Here is a 14567-nt window from a genome sequence, read left to right on the forward strand (position 1 = left end):
TTGGATGTTGCCTCTTGGGCTTAAAGGTCTCAACGAACCAATCTCTTAAACATCTTGAATCACTTTGGAGACTCAAATAAATTCAAAATCTTATTAAAAAAAGACACATGAGATAGCAATATAGAAATATAAAAAACTCTCATTTTAATACAGTTAATAATCCAGCACAATTATAATTTGGTCAATTTCGTTTGGCCTAATTGGCCACTAATGGGTTGGACTCAGACCAAACCGAAACTGTTTGGTTTTGACCCCTAGTCGTACCGGTTCGTTTACTCAAAAGAAGAAGAAAAAAAAGAAAAGCAAGGCTTATTAAATTTTTTTTTAATGGAGGAATATTACTTATATATACTGTGTTTGAACCTCCGACCGGAAGTTCTTAACCATTCCACTAATCTTCCATTGATAATCTTGGGTTACTTACCTGCGAATTGCAGAACATAAGGGGCCGATCGAGTTCGGTGTTAAAAGTTTCTCTACACCTTTGCCCTCAAAGGTGGAGTATCCGGACTCCAACCCGGCAACCCGTTAGAGTGGGCCGTACGACACAGCTGATGAAGAGACGTTCCCACTTTTTCGCTTTGTCGGCTGGCGTCTGTGCGGCACGCGCCTCCAAGCTTTTTTGCGTCGTTAGTGTCTCCCTCCTTCCCGTTGATAAGTTGAGCAGTGCTAAGATGCGCAGGTTGCTTACTTGTGAGACTTCAATAAGTCTCTTACCTTCTTAACCGCTGTAGTGATAGTGATTGGCATCTTTTCAGGAATGGCATGGAACGTAATTAATTCCCAAATCCAGGGTTTAATTCTAAAAAATCCTCTTGTTTTCAAAACCCTCGTTTCCCTTTCTCCAAAAACCCCGACCACTCCTTTCCAACTTTCGCGTATCTATAAGAGGTCTGCGAGACCAAAACCCTCTCCCTCTCTCTTTCTCCTGCTCGCCGAAACAAGAGGAATTCGGAGATCAAGATTCCAACGCCATGGCCGGAATCTGCCGCATGGGAAGAGCGGCGACCCATCTGGCACCGCGAATTGGATTTCCTGTGAACCGACGATCCTTTGGAGCCGCCGCAGTTCAGCTCCAAGATGATTACGACTATTATGATGAAGACGATCACGAGCTCCACCGCGATCGGTCTCGTGTGGCTACCATTGAAGATTCTGACGGGTCGATCAGTGGTAGAGGTGTACAGTGGGTGTTTATAGGTAGCCCTGCTGCTAAGAAACACGTCTACGCGGAGAAGCTGTCGAAGCTTCTGCAAGTCCCTCACATTTCCATGGGTGCCCTTGTTCGTCAAGAGCTCAGCCCTCGTTCTTCCCTTTACAAGCGGGGGGTATCTCACTAAACCACTGTTTCTCTTTCTCGAAATCCATTCATTTTCATTTATTCTTTGATTTGATTCATCATTTTTATGTCATTTGATCCTTCTGTAAATTTCCTTCTTCTTTTTGTTGGATATCACTCAACTAAGTAATGGGTAGGTGTTCCCTTTGTTGGATATAACTCAACTAGGTCCTCCCATGGCTACCTTGCTCCTGAACCCTGAATTTTCCTTACCAAGAAAAAAGAAACCCTGAATTTTATTTTATTTATTTTTTCTTGGTAGAAAATCTGAACCCTCGATTGATCATTCGAGGGATAAGGGTATTTGGGGGCACTTTTACTTTGGAATAAAATGGGAGGCTTACTTGGTAGTAGAAACCTTGGCTCCTAACCGGGAGCCTGGTTATGGTCAACTGTTGGTGGTCAACCTTAGCATCTTGATGAGCGCTGTAGTTGCTTTCTTATTCCATTGACATGAGCATTGTCTATTGCATTGATTTTTGAAAAGACCGAATGCCCCCTGGGTGTGGGTTGGGGAGGAGAGAGGAGCTGCTATATTGGACCATCTTTAGAGTTCAGACTCACGGGTTTGGTTTATTGTTCAGTGGTGGTGTTACTTATTTTTGCTTTTGCCTGTTTTCAGCATAGCTTTGGAACTATCTTATAATAATATCTTATATGGCAATTTCTTTGTTGGGTGGTCGTGGCATACTAGCAGATTGCAAAGGCAGTGAATGAAGGGAAGCTTGTACCTGAAGATATAATCTTTGGACTTCTATCAAAGAGACTGCAAGAAGGCTATTACAGAGGTGAAACTGGGTTCATCTTGGATGGCATTCCCCGAACTCGAATCCAAGCTGTAAGTCCTCCATGCTCTTTATAAGGTGTTTACTCCTGTATTACAGTCCATGATATCTGTCTAATCTAAGTGATGTGTTTGGCATCAACCCAAGCAGATTGTTCAACCAACTGATGTTTATAAGAAATGTTTGACGGATCATGTTTGTCTTCCAAGAAGCAAGATAGGAAGTTGGGACTCACGATCTTTTTTTCTTGTGGGAATCTGAATTGCAGGAGATACTGGACCAAATTGCTGATATCGATCTAGTAGTGAATTTCAGATGCTCAGAGGGCTGCTTGTTGGAAAAACACCTTGGAAGTAGGATCTGTGCTCACTGTCATGAAAGCAACTCTGTAAGAAATCCAGTGCCAACACTTGGGACTACCACGTCTCCTGATGCTGAAGATGCCCAGAAAGTGAAGCCTCAGATCTATGAGGAACAGGTATTTTCTTAATTTGTGTTAGCTTGCAGCTTACAGCAACAACTGTTGGGTCTAGTTTATTTATGGTGAAGGCGCGATTATGAATTTTTGGATCAAATTGTTTCCAGTTTTCTTTCCAAGGGTCTGAAATTGTGTAGACAATCATTAAGCATTTTGCTAATGACTCTATAAAAACTAGTTTATTTCCCTAGATTATGCTAGTTGGTTTCTCAAATTCTATGGACAGATGGCTTCCACCTTCATGAAATTAAAAATTATATTTTGAGGTAAAAAGTCTGTCATCATCAACAATGGTCTCACTACATGCCCTGTTCTCTGGAATTCTTAATACTGTCTGGGAATTAACTCATCAAATGAAACAGATGACCTGATGTCTGTAAACCTCTGTGACTTAGTTATTCTAGGACCAGGACATAAGAACCATCCCCAAGTGATGATTAATCCCATTTCTTATTGCTGAATAATCTTGTTCTGGTCCTACACCAAGCAATGTAGTATCTTTTTCATTATATAGTGATAAGTAGATATTAACAGTTGTGAAATGTTGCTGATTGAGTAAAGCTTCATGCAGAGCAAGCCCGTGGAGGATTACTATCGGAAACAGAGGAAGCTTCTTGACTTTCAAGTGAATGGTGGCCCTGGAGAAACCTGGCAGGGGCTCTTGGCCGCTCTACACCTGCAGCACATTAATGCAATCAATTCATCACAGAAGATCAATATTGGTTTTTGACCACTACAATTAGCTTTTGTTGCATTGTGGTTTTTGCTTTTCACACTGCAATGGAGACCGGCGATGCAGTAGTTTGTTGTATCTTCCTCAGGAGTATATGTAAAACGAATAGCCCTCAAACTTGTATTGAGGATCCTGGGGATCAATGTTTTTCTTTTCTTAGTGTAAGCGTTCTTGAGGATGTGAGTTTGTAATATTTGGTGAGGAAACAAAACGAAGAGACATTGGCTCCTGTGAGCTTAAAGTAGGGCAACCTGAAGGCTTGCTCGCTTATTTTTGGATTGAAATGAAATTTCTTGTATTTTTCTGTTCCCTAATATCATGCCACTTTTTCTCTATACGAGTCATGGGTTAACAATAAGAACTTAAAGCGGATCCTGTTTCATTCTTTTTTATCATTTCAGTTCCAGAAATGCAACACTCCAGGTTTCAGCTAGTTTTGACTGTAAATCTTCTAGTAACTTTAGCTCATTACAACGTTTTTCCTACTCACTTTTTGGTGCAACTTTCTTCTCCACAAGTACTAACTGTATAGTGGCTACATTGTGACAATCTTTGCATTTAGGTACTGATGGTCTTTGGCAGTAGCAATTGAGGTTTATGCAACTATTGGGCAGGCTCCACATTTTTTTTGTTTTGTTTAGATAAAAGTCTTAACTCAGCGACATTATGGTAGGTTTGAATCGTCTGTGATGCAGCATTAATCAAAGAGCATATTTAGGTGCAGGTTTTGGGCAGTCGCATGTGACCACGGGGGCAAGTTTACCGCAGTCTTTTTCATGCAGTCCTTGTGATTCCATGGATCCGGCCATAAGATTTACTCTCGTCTATGCAGCGGAGTTCTCTCAAATTTTGGTAGCTTTATACCAAACATGACCGACTACTCGCTTAACTGGAGACCAGGCTCGAGTCTTGGGTGGTTTGATCCTGAAGTCCCACCTGGGTAGTGAGCAGCTTGCAGCTCAAGAATGACCCTCACTGGCCAATCCGCTCCATGCCGAGGAGGTGTTGAGTAGACCCAGATGCCCAGACACATGCACAGGTTAGCTGATGCCGAGCCTGACACCTTGATGCTCGAGGCCTGGTGCTGAGGTCAGGAAGGGGCTAGTAAACATGGCGCATCCCAGGGAACATGCAATTGGTCTCTCAGGGTCGTTCTATCTTGAGCTTCTCTAATCTATACAGAGACATTTTGCCAGTAAAAGAGTGAACGTTGCCAAAGAAAAAAGAGTGCAGATGATGCATATCACTTTTCTTCGCTGGTAAAGGATGAATATAGTCACACCTACTGAGGAATGAAGGATCAACTAAGAAGCTCAAAATTTATCTCATTGACATACAGGTCATTGGTTCTGAAAATAGAAACATATACACTAAACTCAAGTGAGACATAATCTACATGCATATTTACACACCAGATGCAGCCGTGGCAAAGAATATTCTTCATGGAACACAAGGTTGCAAGGGGTGTAGGAATAACTATTCAGCATCCCTCCAAACCTCACGGAGGAGTTGATATCTAATAACATTGTGACCACAATTCTTGTTCTGTTTCCAGCTGGTCAAAGTTGAACTAGGAGATCCACGGTTGCTGTCACTTATGATCGAAGCTAGAGGAGAATCTAATTCATCAAGCTCATCATCACTGGTGTATGATTTCCTGAGCACTGAGGAACTACTCCTACGCAACTGAGATTCGCTTTCAAACCCACCTACAAGACCTGCAAGTGAAGCTGCAGATGGCGGCAAATACACTACTGGAGCTGCAGTGCATGGAAAGCTTCTGAGAGACTGCTCTTCAGCATCAACAGCATCCTGAAAAGAAAACTAAAAGATATAATACTGGAAAAGTAAAAGTGTTGCACACTCTAGACAGGATCTATCACTTAAATAAGCAAAAATACCCCAGTTTCTGAGACAGAAACATGCACCTATCAGCTATACATGCTTGCCCCATTCATTTCACCCTTTACAGTCCCAACAGGTTCAAAGAAACATATGCATGCAGATGTACAAATTCACTGTTATGTGACAACTATTATATCCATGACTGCTGATCAGGCTATAAATATCCATCACAAAAGGGACCGATTGAACGATTGCACTTTCAGGGTTGTTCTGTCTATCATGAGCTTCATTCAAGTTCTTGCCTGTTGATTGTAATGGAACATATATCCACAATCCATGAGTGCAAAATCACAGTAAGATCCAGAGACACTAGGTATGCACAACATCCACAAGTTCATAAAACTGTAATATGTTCTCTTGCTACACTCTAATTAATTTAATTCTTGAAGGCAAATCATTATTTTTATTTTTTTCAAATGTCACAAATCATTTATTCTGCCATATGACAAATGATATCTCCATTCCAATTGTTGGAAAGAGAACATATGGTCTGTATTGGTCATGCATGAAATTCTAGAGTCATGGGGCATGATAACAACAAAACTATATTTGAGTCATTTATAAAGGAAGGTCATGCTTTGCATGTTGGTCAAGTGTTCACTAGCTGAATGCTTGGTCAGCGTTCAAGTCCTAGAAACAGCTTTCTTTGAAAACAGTCCAAAGGCTGCACACATCAAATGTTGGACCCTCGTGCACTGGGTACTTCCATAGTTCCATGTACTAATTTACAGATCATAATGTCTCAAACTCGTCCAATCATCCCAATGATCCAATTTCAACCCAAAAAGCTGATAAAATTTCTTCCAAGTGAAGACTAATAGGATATCTAATAAGAATCCAACTAGATTTACTATAATGAAATGGCATTCTTTTCTTATGATCATAATCGAAGTTTAAAGACACTTATAACCATCTTCCATGCCTGTTTCAGGTTAAATTGAGGAAACGTGGGAAGTGGAGTGCTACCTTTTAATAAACAATCTCAAAATGTTTCAGATGCTTATTTTTACAATGTGTTACTGAGAAAATCTTATTGACACCAACATTGGTATTTATTTATCTAGCCTCTATAACACAATTTCTTGCACGGTGATAGACATGGAGGCGGGTCCATCAGTCCATGTTACGGTGGACCTCACCCCACCAGCTGGTCAAAGTCCAATTTAAAAAAAAAAACACTAAAGTGGTTAAAGCGACTAAAGTTTCCCAAGATTCCAAGAATTCCAATTCATCAAAGGGTATACTAATTGTATATTTTTGTAATTTTGCACTCACAATGCACTTCTATTGCTTGTCTGGGACTGAAAATTGAATAGTGAGATACGTATATTGCAGCCTATCACAGCGATGCATGTATTGCTACTTAACAATCCAACACCAGTTGAAATGACAAAACATGACGGTGTCATCTATATAGATTTATGTGGTCATACTCTTTTAAAATGTTGAGGGCAGGTAAACTCATAATAATAGAAAATTTGTATGCGGACTAACCTCAGAATCCAGTGTCTCAAACAAAGCCTCTGGAATTGGATCTGGACAAAACTCATCAGGGACAAAATTGTTAAGAGCCCTCCTGATCAATGGTGCACCAAGCGTAGGATATAACTGCCAAAAATATTAGTCTCATGTGGTTAATAAAAAAATATACAACTCAGAGAGGTAAGCCAACTGATTGGGGTTTGTTTGGCTGTGAACCTCTTTTCTGATGGTACTATTCAAAAGCATGTCCTTTGGGAGCATCATGAGATCACTCAATGCATAAAGTAGATTGAAAGACTTGACGGATGTCTTGCATTCCTGTCTGTCATCATCATCAAGCTCACTCTCTCCCTCGGGTAAGTCATCATCATCTATACCAAACAAGTCGGTAAGCCACCTGGACCAATTACCAATCTGGAATCCAAAACAATGCAAAGTTGAGTTTATAAAGAGTCAGCTAACATCAGCAACCACGCTTTTGCATCAAATCAGAACCAAGCAACAATTTCTCATTACGATATAATTTTATGATTAGATAACAATGATCTTAAGGGAAATGCTGGAATAGGGACATCAAAAGGAAACATGTAGCTGATCCAATGGTTTGGGACACAAAATTGATTTCTGTCTTCTGAAACTCTGATAAGAAAGTGCAGTGGAATCTAATGGTTATAGAATCCTAATTTCTCAGAGACTTTAGTTTAATTGGACCGTACAGCAGGTTCCATAAGTTATGATATATTATTCATTTTATTCAAGGGCATCTCTTAGGTAATGACCAGATTTTGCACGTACAGCTGACAGTTCACATTTTTCTGTTTGCACAACACAACAGTCAACAAAGGTCTTGGTAAGTGAAAGAAAATGAAATGGAAAAACCCATCATTTCCAGTGAATCCAGTTAACAGGGAAAAAAGAAAATAAAAATATGTATTTTGTTCGGTGTTCACAAGGAAGACATACTGATACACAGAGTAGATCATTAACAGCAACCATGATGACATCCATAAGCAAAATACCATGTAAAAAATATCACTTACAGTATTTTTCAGTAGTGCACCAGCACCAAAGCTAGCTTTTCCAGCCGGAATTGGGAGAACCTTGGAATCACTAATGGGGTCAGAGACAGGATCTGTTGGAATCTCATCCCCTGATTCACGAAGAATAGCATTGAACATAGCCACATCCAGCCTAGCCACGCACTGCTCCATTACCTGAACACAAGAAAGAGAACCAGTTCAACTAAACTTCATAGCATTACAAGAGGTTAATCTTCAAGTATCAAGAAAAGGGTCCATTTGCCAAATGCAAATCTTCCATATGCAAGAAGAACATGAAATAATGGTTGGCCACAAACTATTGTACAATAGAAAGCAAATGCACTAACAGACAGTTATCTTGTCTTTTAATGAACTATATTACACTGGTAGCTATTGGCTGCTATAAATTGATGGATACTTGAACAGATATATCTGTATTGTATCACATATTTTACAGCCTCAGTCTGACCAAATCCAGGTAACAAAATCTGATTGGATACATTTATTTGGATTGTTCAAAATTTTCTGGGAGTCTATTCACAAGATGGTTCATATTTAATTCTCTGTATGGTGCATCCATACTATCATAGGTATAATGACATATAAGCAACCTAAATCTTTGACATAGATTAGAGGGAAGGAATATTTTACTTCAAAACTGTACTCATTTCACTATCATTTTGCAAGAAGTGAATATCATCAGCTTTATCGGTCTTTCCACCATATAATCTACTTCAGAGAAAATTTGCTTATATGTTCATTGAGATAGACAGGTGGAGAATATGTCCAATGACCATATGCTATGTACCATGAAGAGACAATTTGTATACAGAAGCTTACCAATCTACCTAGAATAGGCAAGCAGCCACACTGATGCCCTCCAGCTCGAACAGGACACAGCCTTTCACATGCATCCTTAAAAGCCTTTTTCCAAAGTTCTAGTGAAAAGCTTCCCTGGTCTTGATCACCTAAACTAGACCTCCGGCCATAGCTCTTCCTCGATTTGGCAGTGAGATTTGTGTCACTTGCTTTCGCGGCAGAAGACTGCATATGTGGAGTCAAAGTCTACAGAAAAAAAGGGAGAGCAGTCAGATGGCTACCAGCAGTGGGGGTATATTAAGTGAGAAGCTTGCTTTTATAAATGTGTTGATTTTTTTTTTCATTATTTTCTTTATTAGGAATGAGATACTAAAATTTGACCTGCCACCATATAGATTCGATGATTCTGGAGAAGATCCAAGCTTCAAATTTTTCCAGTGCTGCTGTAAATGTGTGAGGATTTTCCCAGTCATCAGAACTGCCAGACAAGCTAAACTTCCTTTCTCTTGAGTTGGGAGACGATTCCTTCCACTTCAATGTTGAAGATCTCCTGTTATTTCCCTTACCACCTCCATTATTTTCAAGATTGGTTCCATCAGGAATGGACATCTGTGGATCAATGGTTTGGGAAATGACTACTCTCAGTACAATAGAATTTGAGAGCCAGAAAGTTAACCTGTAGAAAATAATGAAGCAAGTTATCCATTAGAGGACATTCCTAGTTATTTATTTTGAGAAAAACAAAGATATACAACAGGCAGAAAATAAGAGCATTCTTTGGCATTGAACCTGATGTAAGGCACTTGAAGTTCTCCTAAAATGCATGCATTAGATCATTTAGGAAGATGCCCAGCATCTTTCTACAATGTAAAAATAATATTAAAGCTGGATGATTCAAAGAATTTAATTGGAAGCTTTCACCTCCTCAATAGATCTCTAGATCAAGGATTTGACAGGTTTAGCACTGCGCTATATTTTTAACAACAGCTTAATTGGATGATCAAGAAAATCCAAGGGTTATGCAGCAAATACAATTTATCCGTACCTGGGAACATCGTTTCCACATGCTTTTGCCACCAAAACTAACCCTGAAACAACACTTCTAGCAACACCAGCAATCCTTGTAGGAGACCATTTTCTACGAGCATAAAAGTACAGCCTAGAAAGGCGTCGAGCTGGGGCATGGACTTTATTTGCAGAACTGCCATGCTCAGCCACAACAGAATACATCCCAATCTCGATTGCAGCAGTTTCTCTCAACTCTCCCTCCAGCCTCTCTATTCTACGCTCCAATTGCTGGACTTTGCCATCAGAAAAGTTATTTCTTGTGTCTCTAGAAGCAAGTTTGATATCTTTTGCTTTGTCTGTCATGAAGCTTCTGCCACCATTATCAACATCTCTCAAAGTATCAGCCTCCTTTACTTTACTGGTTGACTTATTATCAATTAATAATCCATTGATCATGGGTGAATCTAATGATGATCTGACAGATTTTAAATGCTTTAGCCTATCATCGGACGTGGCACTGGTTTTCACTCCAACAGCTCTCCTGCTAAAGGGAAGTGTATCATCCCCATATAGAGCTTCCTTTTTGTTAACATCCAGTGAAATTTTTTTATACAACTCATCTTCTGCTACAAGATATTTTTCCTTTCTTATTTGCTGTTCCTGACCATATTCTCCCTGTTCATCCCCATCTCCATTCTCCATTAGACCGGCAGATGCTTTGGCAGCAGAACCATTGGTATTAAGAACATTCTCCAAGTCTTGGTTTTCTTTAAAAATGAAACTGCAATTACTAGATTTTCCATTTACTCCCTCCTGGGCCAAATCATTGCCATCATTTCTTGTGCCATTGCTAGATGTAACCTCTGGATTACCTTCATACGCTATGGATGAAGATTGAACATTATGGGTAACATATTTTTCGGGAATAGGTGTTGATGTATAGGTTTTCCCAGGAGAGTTGGGGGAAAAAAACATGGACATTTTCTGAGCTCACTGGATCAGAGGATGTGTCAACTGATGATGAGCAAGAAGAACTTCCATTCAGATGTTTGTGTCCAGCAGTCACCGGCTTGTCTTTGGATTTTTCTGGTACCTGCTCAATGGATAATCCAGCAACATCATATTACACAATCCTGTCCATTTTTTATTTCTCTGGAATATTTATATTTGAATATAGTTGATTAATGGGCAATCCAAACTAAAACCAATTGATTGCATCCATTCCCAACTGGGTTCACCATAAGGGCAACTTATAACAAATAAAAGTATATGGAAAATGCTTAGGGTCCACCAGGATAACGAGGATGTTCCAACAATTCAGCATATTTACCCCAACTACCAAAAGATATGATCATCTACACCAATTCATGTGGACATGTCAAACAGTGGTATGATATTCCCATCTATTTTGCTAGGATCACTAAACAACAGAAAGCCAGATACTTAAATGCCCCAATGGCTAGCCTAGGAAAGTAACCAACAGCGTTCAAGTTCATAAAAATTACATGAATCTCCTCCATAAATCCGCAATCGCACATGCATATGCAGGCACAGAGAAATATAAAAGGAATATACAGACAACATGTGCATTAATTAGCATGAAAGTTGGTGAGGGTGTGTTTGGATACCAGTAATTTGAGGTTGCCAACCAAGGTTTTAACCGGTGCAAGAATTACCTCAACATTTAACAAACCAAAAGTCATCAAATGACACAAACTGAACAGCAGGCATTTAGAAATAGAAACTTATGCAGATCCCTGGTAAAGCCAAAAAGTAAGATACCTTTCCATTTTGAGGCAAAGAACTTCCAGCAGTGTCAACAGAAGATGAAAGAACGCTCAAGGATGAATGAGATGAAACGTCATCATCAGTAAAAGAAGCAATTTCAGCCTCCTCTGCATATTCTTCATCCACTGATGCAGAAATTGATTCGTTTCCATCCCGGTCCAGTGATGATTCTTTTGACAGGTTTTCCTTTGGTAATGAACTTGAATTATCCTTCCCAAATGGCTGAATTCTAACATACAAGACTGGCTGGGCTGTGTTTCGAAAGCTTCTCTTGCAATTCATTGGAGCACCTATATCTACAGATTCTTTGACAATACCATACTCTGCTAGGTCTATTATGACAGTTCCCAAGAGTTGACCTCTCACTGTCTTATCCCTTCTAGGCTCATACAAGCTGAACTCTAAACAGTTCCTCTGGAATGTCTCAGCATCCCCACCCTTTGCAGGAGCTTCCCTTGATAAAGTAACAGTAAGTCTAAATGACTCATTGAATTCAATTCTTCCATCCCCGACACCAGACCCAACGGAGGGGACTACAGGGTCAGTAGATCCAGAATTCCTGTCACCATTTTCCCATTGAAGAAGAACAGACCGAAGGGATTTGAGAGACTGTGATGGGGGCCATGGTTTAATCTCCTGAACATGTACAAGGTAATTGACCTGAATGGAAGGACCTTTCCTATTCTTTGTCCTCAATCCTAAGACCATGGTTGAAGAAGCGCTGTCGCTGCTCAAAGTCGCAATACAGTGCTGATATGTCTAAATATGTTCAATGAAGCCTCTAAGGTTCACAAAGAAAAAACCATAATGAGGAATAATGTAAAAAAGGGGAAATTAAATTCAGAAATAATCAACATTTAAGTAAACAGCAGAGGAAATGGGTGAAGTTAATGAAAAAAGTAAAATAAAAATAACAGAAAGGAAGACATAGGTACAGGGAAATGATGAGAAACATTCAGATAGTTTAAAAGCATAGAGGGGCTAGAAACTCCATCCAAAGATTAGAACAAAAATAACACATTTACATTATTTTAAGGAAGTGCTGGAAGAAAATTTTCAGCAGGTAAATGCCAAAAGCATGCGTTCAGTAACAAGCCAAAGCATTCTACAACGTTAGTGGTTAAGAGGGAAAACAACTATGTCCCAATCCAACCATCGCAGCAGATCTATGAACGATACAATCATAGATAACTAAAATAGGGTAACACTTAAGAGTTGCATTACAGCCCATTTACGAGCAAACAAAAGCACTTCTATTGAAGACCAGTACATACCCGTCTTCAAAATTTTAAGATGCTGATAACAGGAGAACACAAAGACGATACTTTTTCCTCCAAAGTTGAGCCCTAGTGACGAAATATAAAATAATGTAACCAAAATCTCCACAACCATTTCCCTCTCCAAATTCTATTTTTTGTTCCCTACCTTACACAAAGTCAGATCCAGAAAGCCACCACCGTACAGTGGAAGTGAAAAAAATGGGAATGAAAAGCTCAAACGATTAATACAGAAAAACTTACGACAATGAAGAAGGAAACTAACAGATGCACCTCCCTAGATCAAAGAAATCAGCAAAAGAGCATCTAATCAGCAACTTGTGAAGGGAAAGAAAGAAGGGGAGAAAGGAGATTCAAAAATGGAAAAATATGAAAAATAGATAGTTTTAGTGAACTTACCAAAGAGAAAGTGGCAGCCAGTGAAATGCAGTAAGAGTAACAGTGTCTAGATACCCAGAAACGCCATGACTGAGAGAAATCTGAGGCTCTGGAGAAAGTTTCGTTTGAGCATCAGTCACTGTAGAAAAGTGGAACGACCAAATGAATAAGAACGGAACAGAGAAGACAAGGTCAGATTCTTCTTTATTATTTATATAATTAGTAATTAATTTGATTAATTAGCATAAACTTATTAGATTTGCTGAAGCCAGAGAGACCTCTCAGATACTTGCGGATTAAAACTTGAGACTTAGAATGTGGAAATGTTAAACGAGCGAAGAAATGATTACCTAAGAAAGGAAATTAAAAATCATTTATCTTCTGTGGTGTCACTCACCATAAACCAATCAACATCCACACCTATCCACTGTATAATCCCCACCATTAATGCTAGCAATCCGTCCTTCTCGTTCTACTTATCTCATCTGTAATGCACTCTTCCCCTACAAATTTAAGCTTCTCTCACACCACTAGCTTGAAAAAAAAAATTAAAAAAACAGTTTTCAACCACTCTTTTGAGTTTCCACAATACTTTTCTTACTTGAAGTTTAAGCCATATCTAATGTTTTGTTTTTTGTGATTGGAAGTTAGATGTTGTGGCTTTGTTAAAATGTCCAATTCAAGAACTGAAGCGTTTTGGTGGTTAAAATATCCAAATCAAATATTTAGAGTCCGTAGAGGACACACTATATCCAAATTTTGTTATTGTTAATGTGCTTATGCCTCTTGTGTAGTTTCCATTATGAGAAGATCACTTTTCGTGTCAAATCATTTTTACATGTTTTTATAATAATAGATCATCTTTATATGGAAATGGCTTGCCAAATTCGTTCTAAAAACATTTCCAATTAAATTGGTTATACAATCTGAAAAATCTAGTTTGTGAGCAATGGAGTAAGTGGAAGAACAAGATAAAAGAGTTTCATGAGCAGGATTGTGAGTGGTTTTTTATAGACCTTAATAGTTAAGACCACTCTATCAGGCTTTTGTTCTACAAAACTTGTTTTTTAAGATCATTTTCCCAATGGGTCTCTCTTCAATAACGGAAAAACAAATTGCTCTAGTATTGCTTCATGCTTGCACCGGTCTTCTATTTCTTAAAAAAAATAATTAAATACAATAAATATCAACGCATCTTTTACTAAAATTTGAATTCTCTCCACCCAACATGTCTAAGCTCCCATTCTTTTATACTCACATAAGGCCTGCCCATGTCAAGCCTTATATGAGTGTAGATGGATGGGACATGGGCAGGTTAGGTAGAGAGGATTGGTCCTATGTCTTTTTCTTTTTTTGGGTAAATAAAATAGGGGATGCAATAGCGGCGACGTAGAGTCGCCTTGCTACGTAATATGGGGATTTTTTATCGAGTGCGACCTATGCAAACATTAGCCCTGTGCACTATCAGTGCAAGCACTAACCCCATCGGCGGAGTCCCACCGAAGGTCTAGTATAGTCCACATAAACTAGTAATG

The 14567-nt window shown here is 39.1% G+C and overlaps 2 protein-coding genes across 3 annotated transcripts; one reads left to right on the forward strand and one right to left on the reverse strand.

Annotated features, from left to right (window-relative positions):
• The first annotated feature begins 863 nt into the window (after nt 1–863).
• On the forward strand, nt 864–3738 carry LOC149006361 (P-loop containing nucleoside triphosphate hydrolases superfamily protein). Of its 2 annotated transcripts, none has more exons than XM_089164910.1 (4): nt 864–1328; nt 2034–2177; nt 2393–2602; nt 3174–3738. In XM_089164910.1, exons 1-4 carry the CDS (start codon nt 975–977, stop codon nt 3330–3332), a joined length of 867 nt encoding a protein of 288 aa, XP_089021036.1. In that variant the 5' UTR covers nt 864–974; the 3' UTR covers nt 3333–3738. The 2 variants fall into 2 exon arrangements, with proteins under 2 accessions (XP_089021036.1, XP_089021037.1); XM_089164911.1 differs by having other exon boundaries at nt 2037–2177; nt 3174–3729.
• An 809-nt stretch (nt 3739–4547) lies between these two features.
• LOC149006362 (EEIG1/EHBP1 protein amino-terminal domain protein) lies at nt 4548–13256 on the reverse strand. Its single transcript, XM_089164912.1, is given in 10 exon segments — nt 4548–5147; nt 6735–6848; nt 6939–7136; nt 7763–7936; nt 8603–8827; nt 8963–9257; nt 9627–10522; nt 10524–10682; nt 11372–12158; nt 13054–13256. Coding segments are annotated over 9 exon segments (3111 nt in total). The 5' UTR covers nt 12086–12158; nt 13054–13256; the 3' UTR covers nt 4548–4811.
• Nucleotides 13257–14567: the final 1311 nt, after the last annotated feature.

The sequence above is a fragment of the Hakea prostrata genome, chromosome 8 (assembly GCF_041222555.1).
Source record: "Hakea prostrata isolate BN-2017 chromosome 8, UWA_Hpros_2, whole genome shotgun sequence".
In the NCBI taxonomy this organism is placed as follows: Eukaryota; Viridiplantae; Streptophyta; class Magnoliopsida; order Proteales; family Proteaceae; genus Hakea; species Hakea prostrata.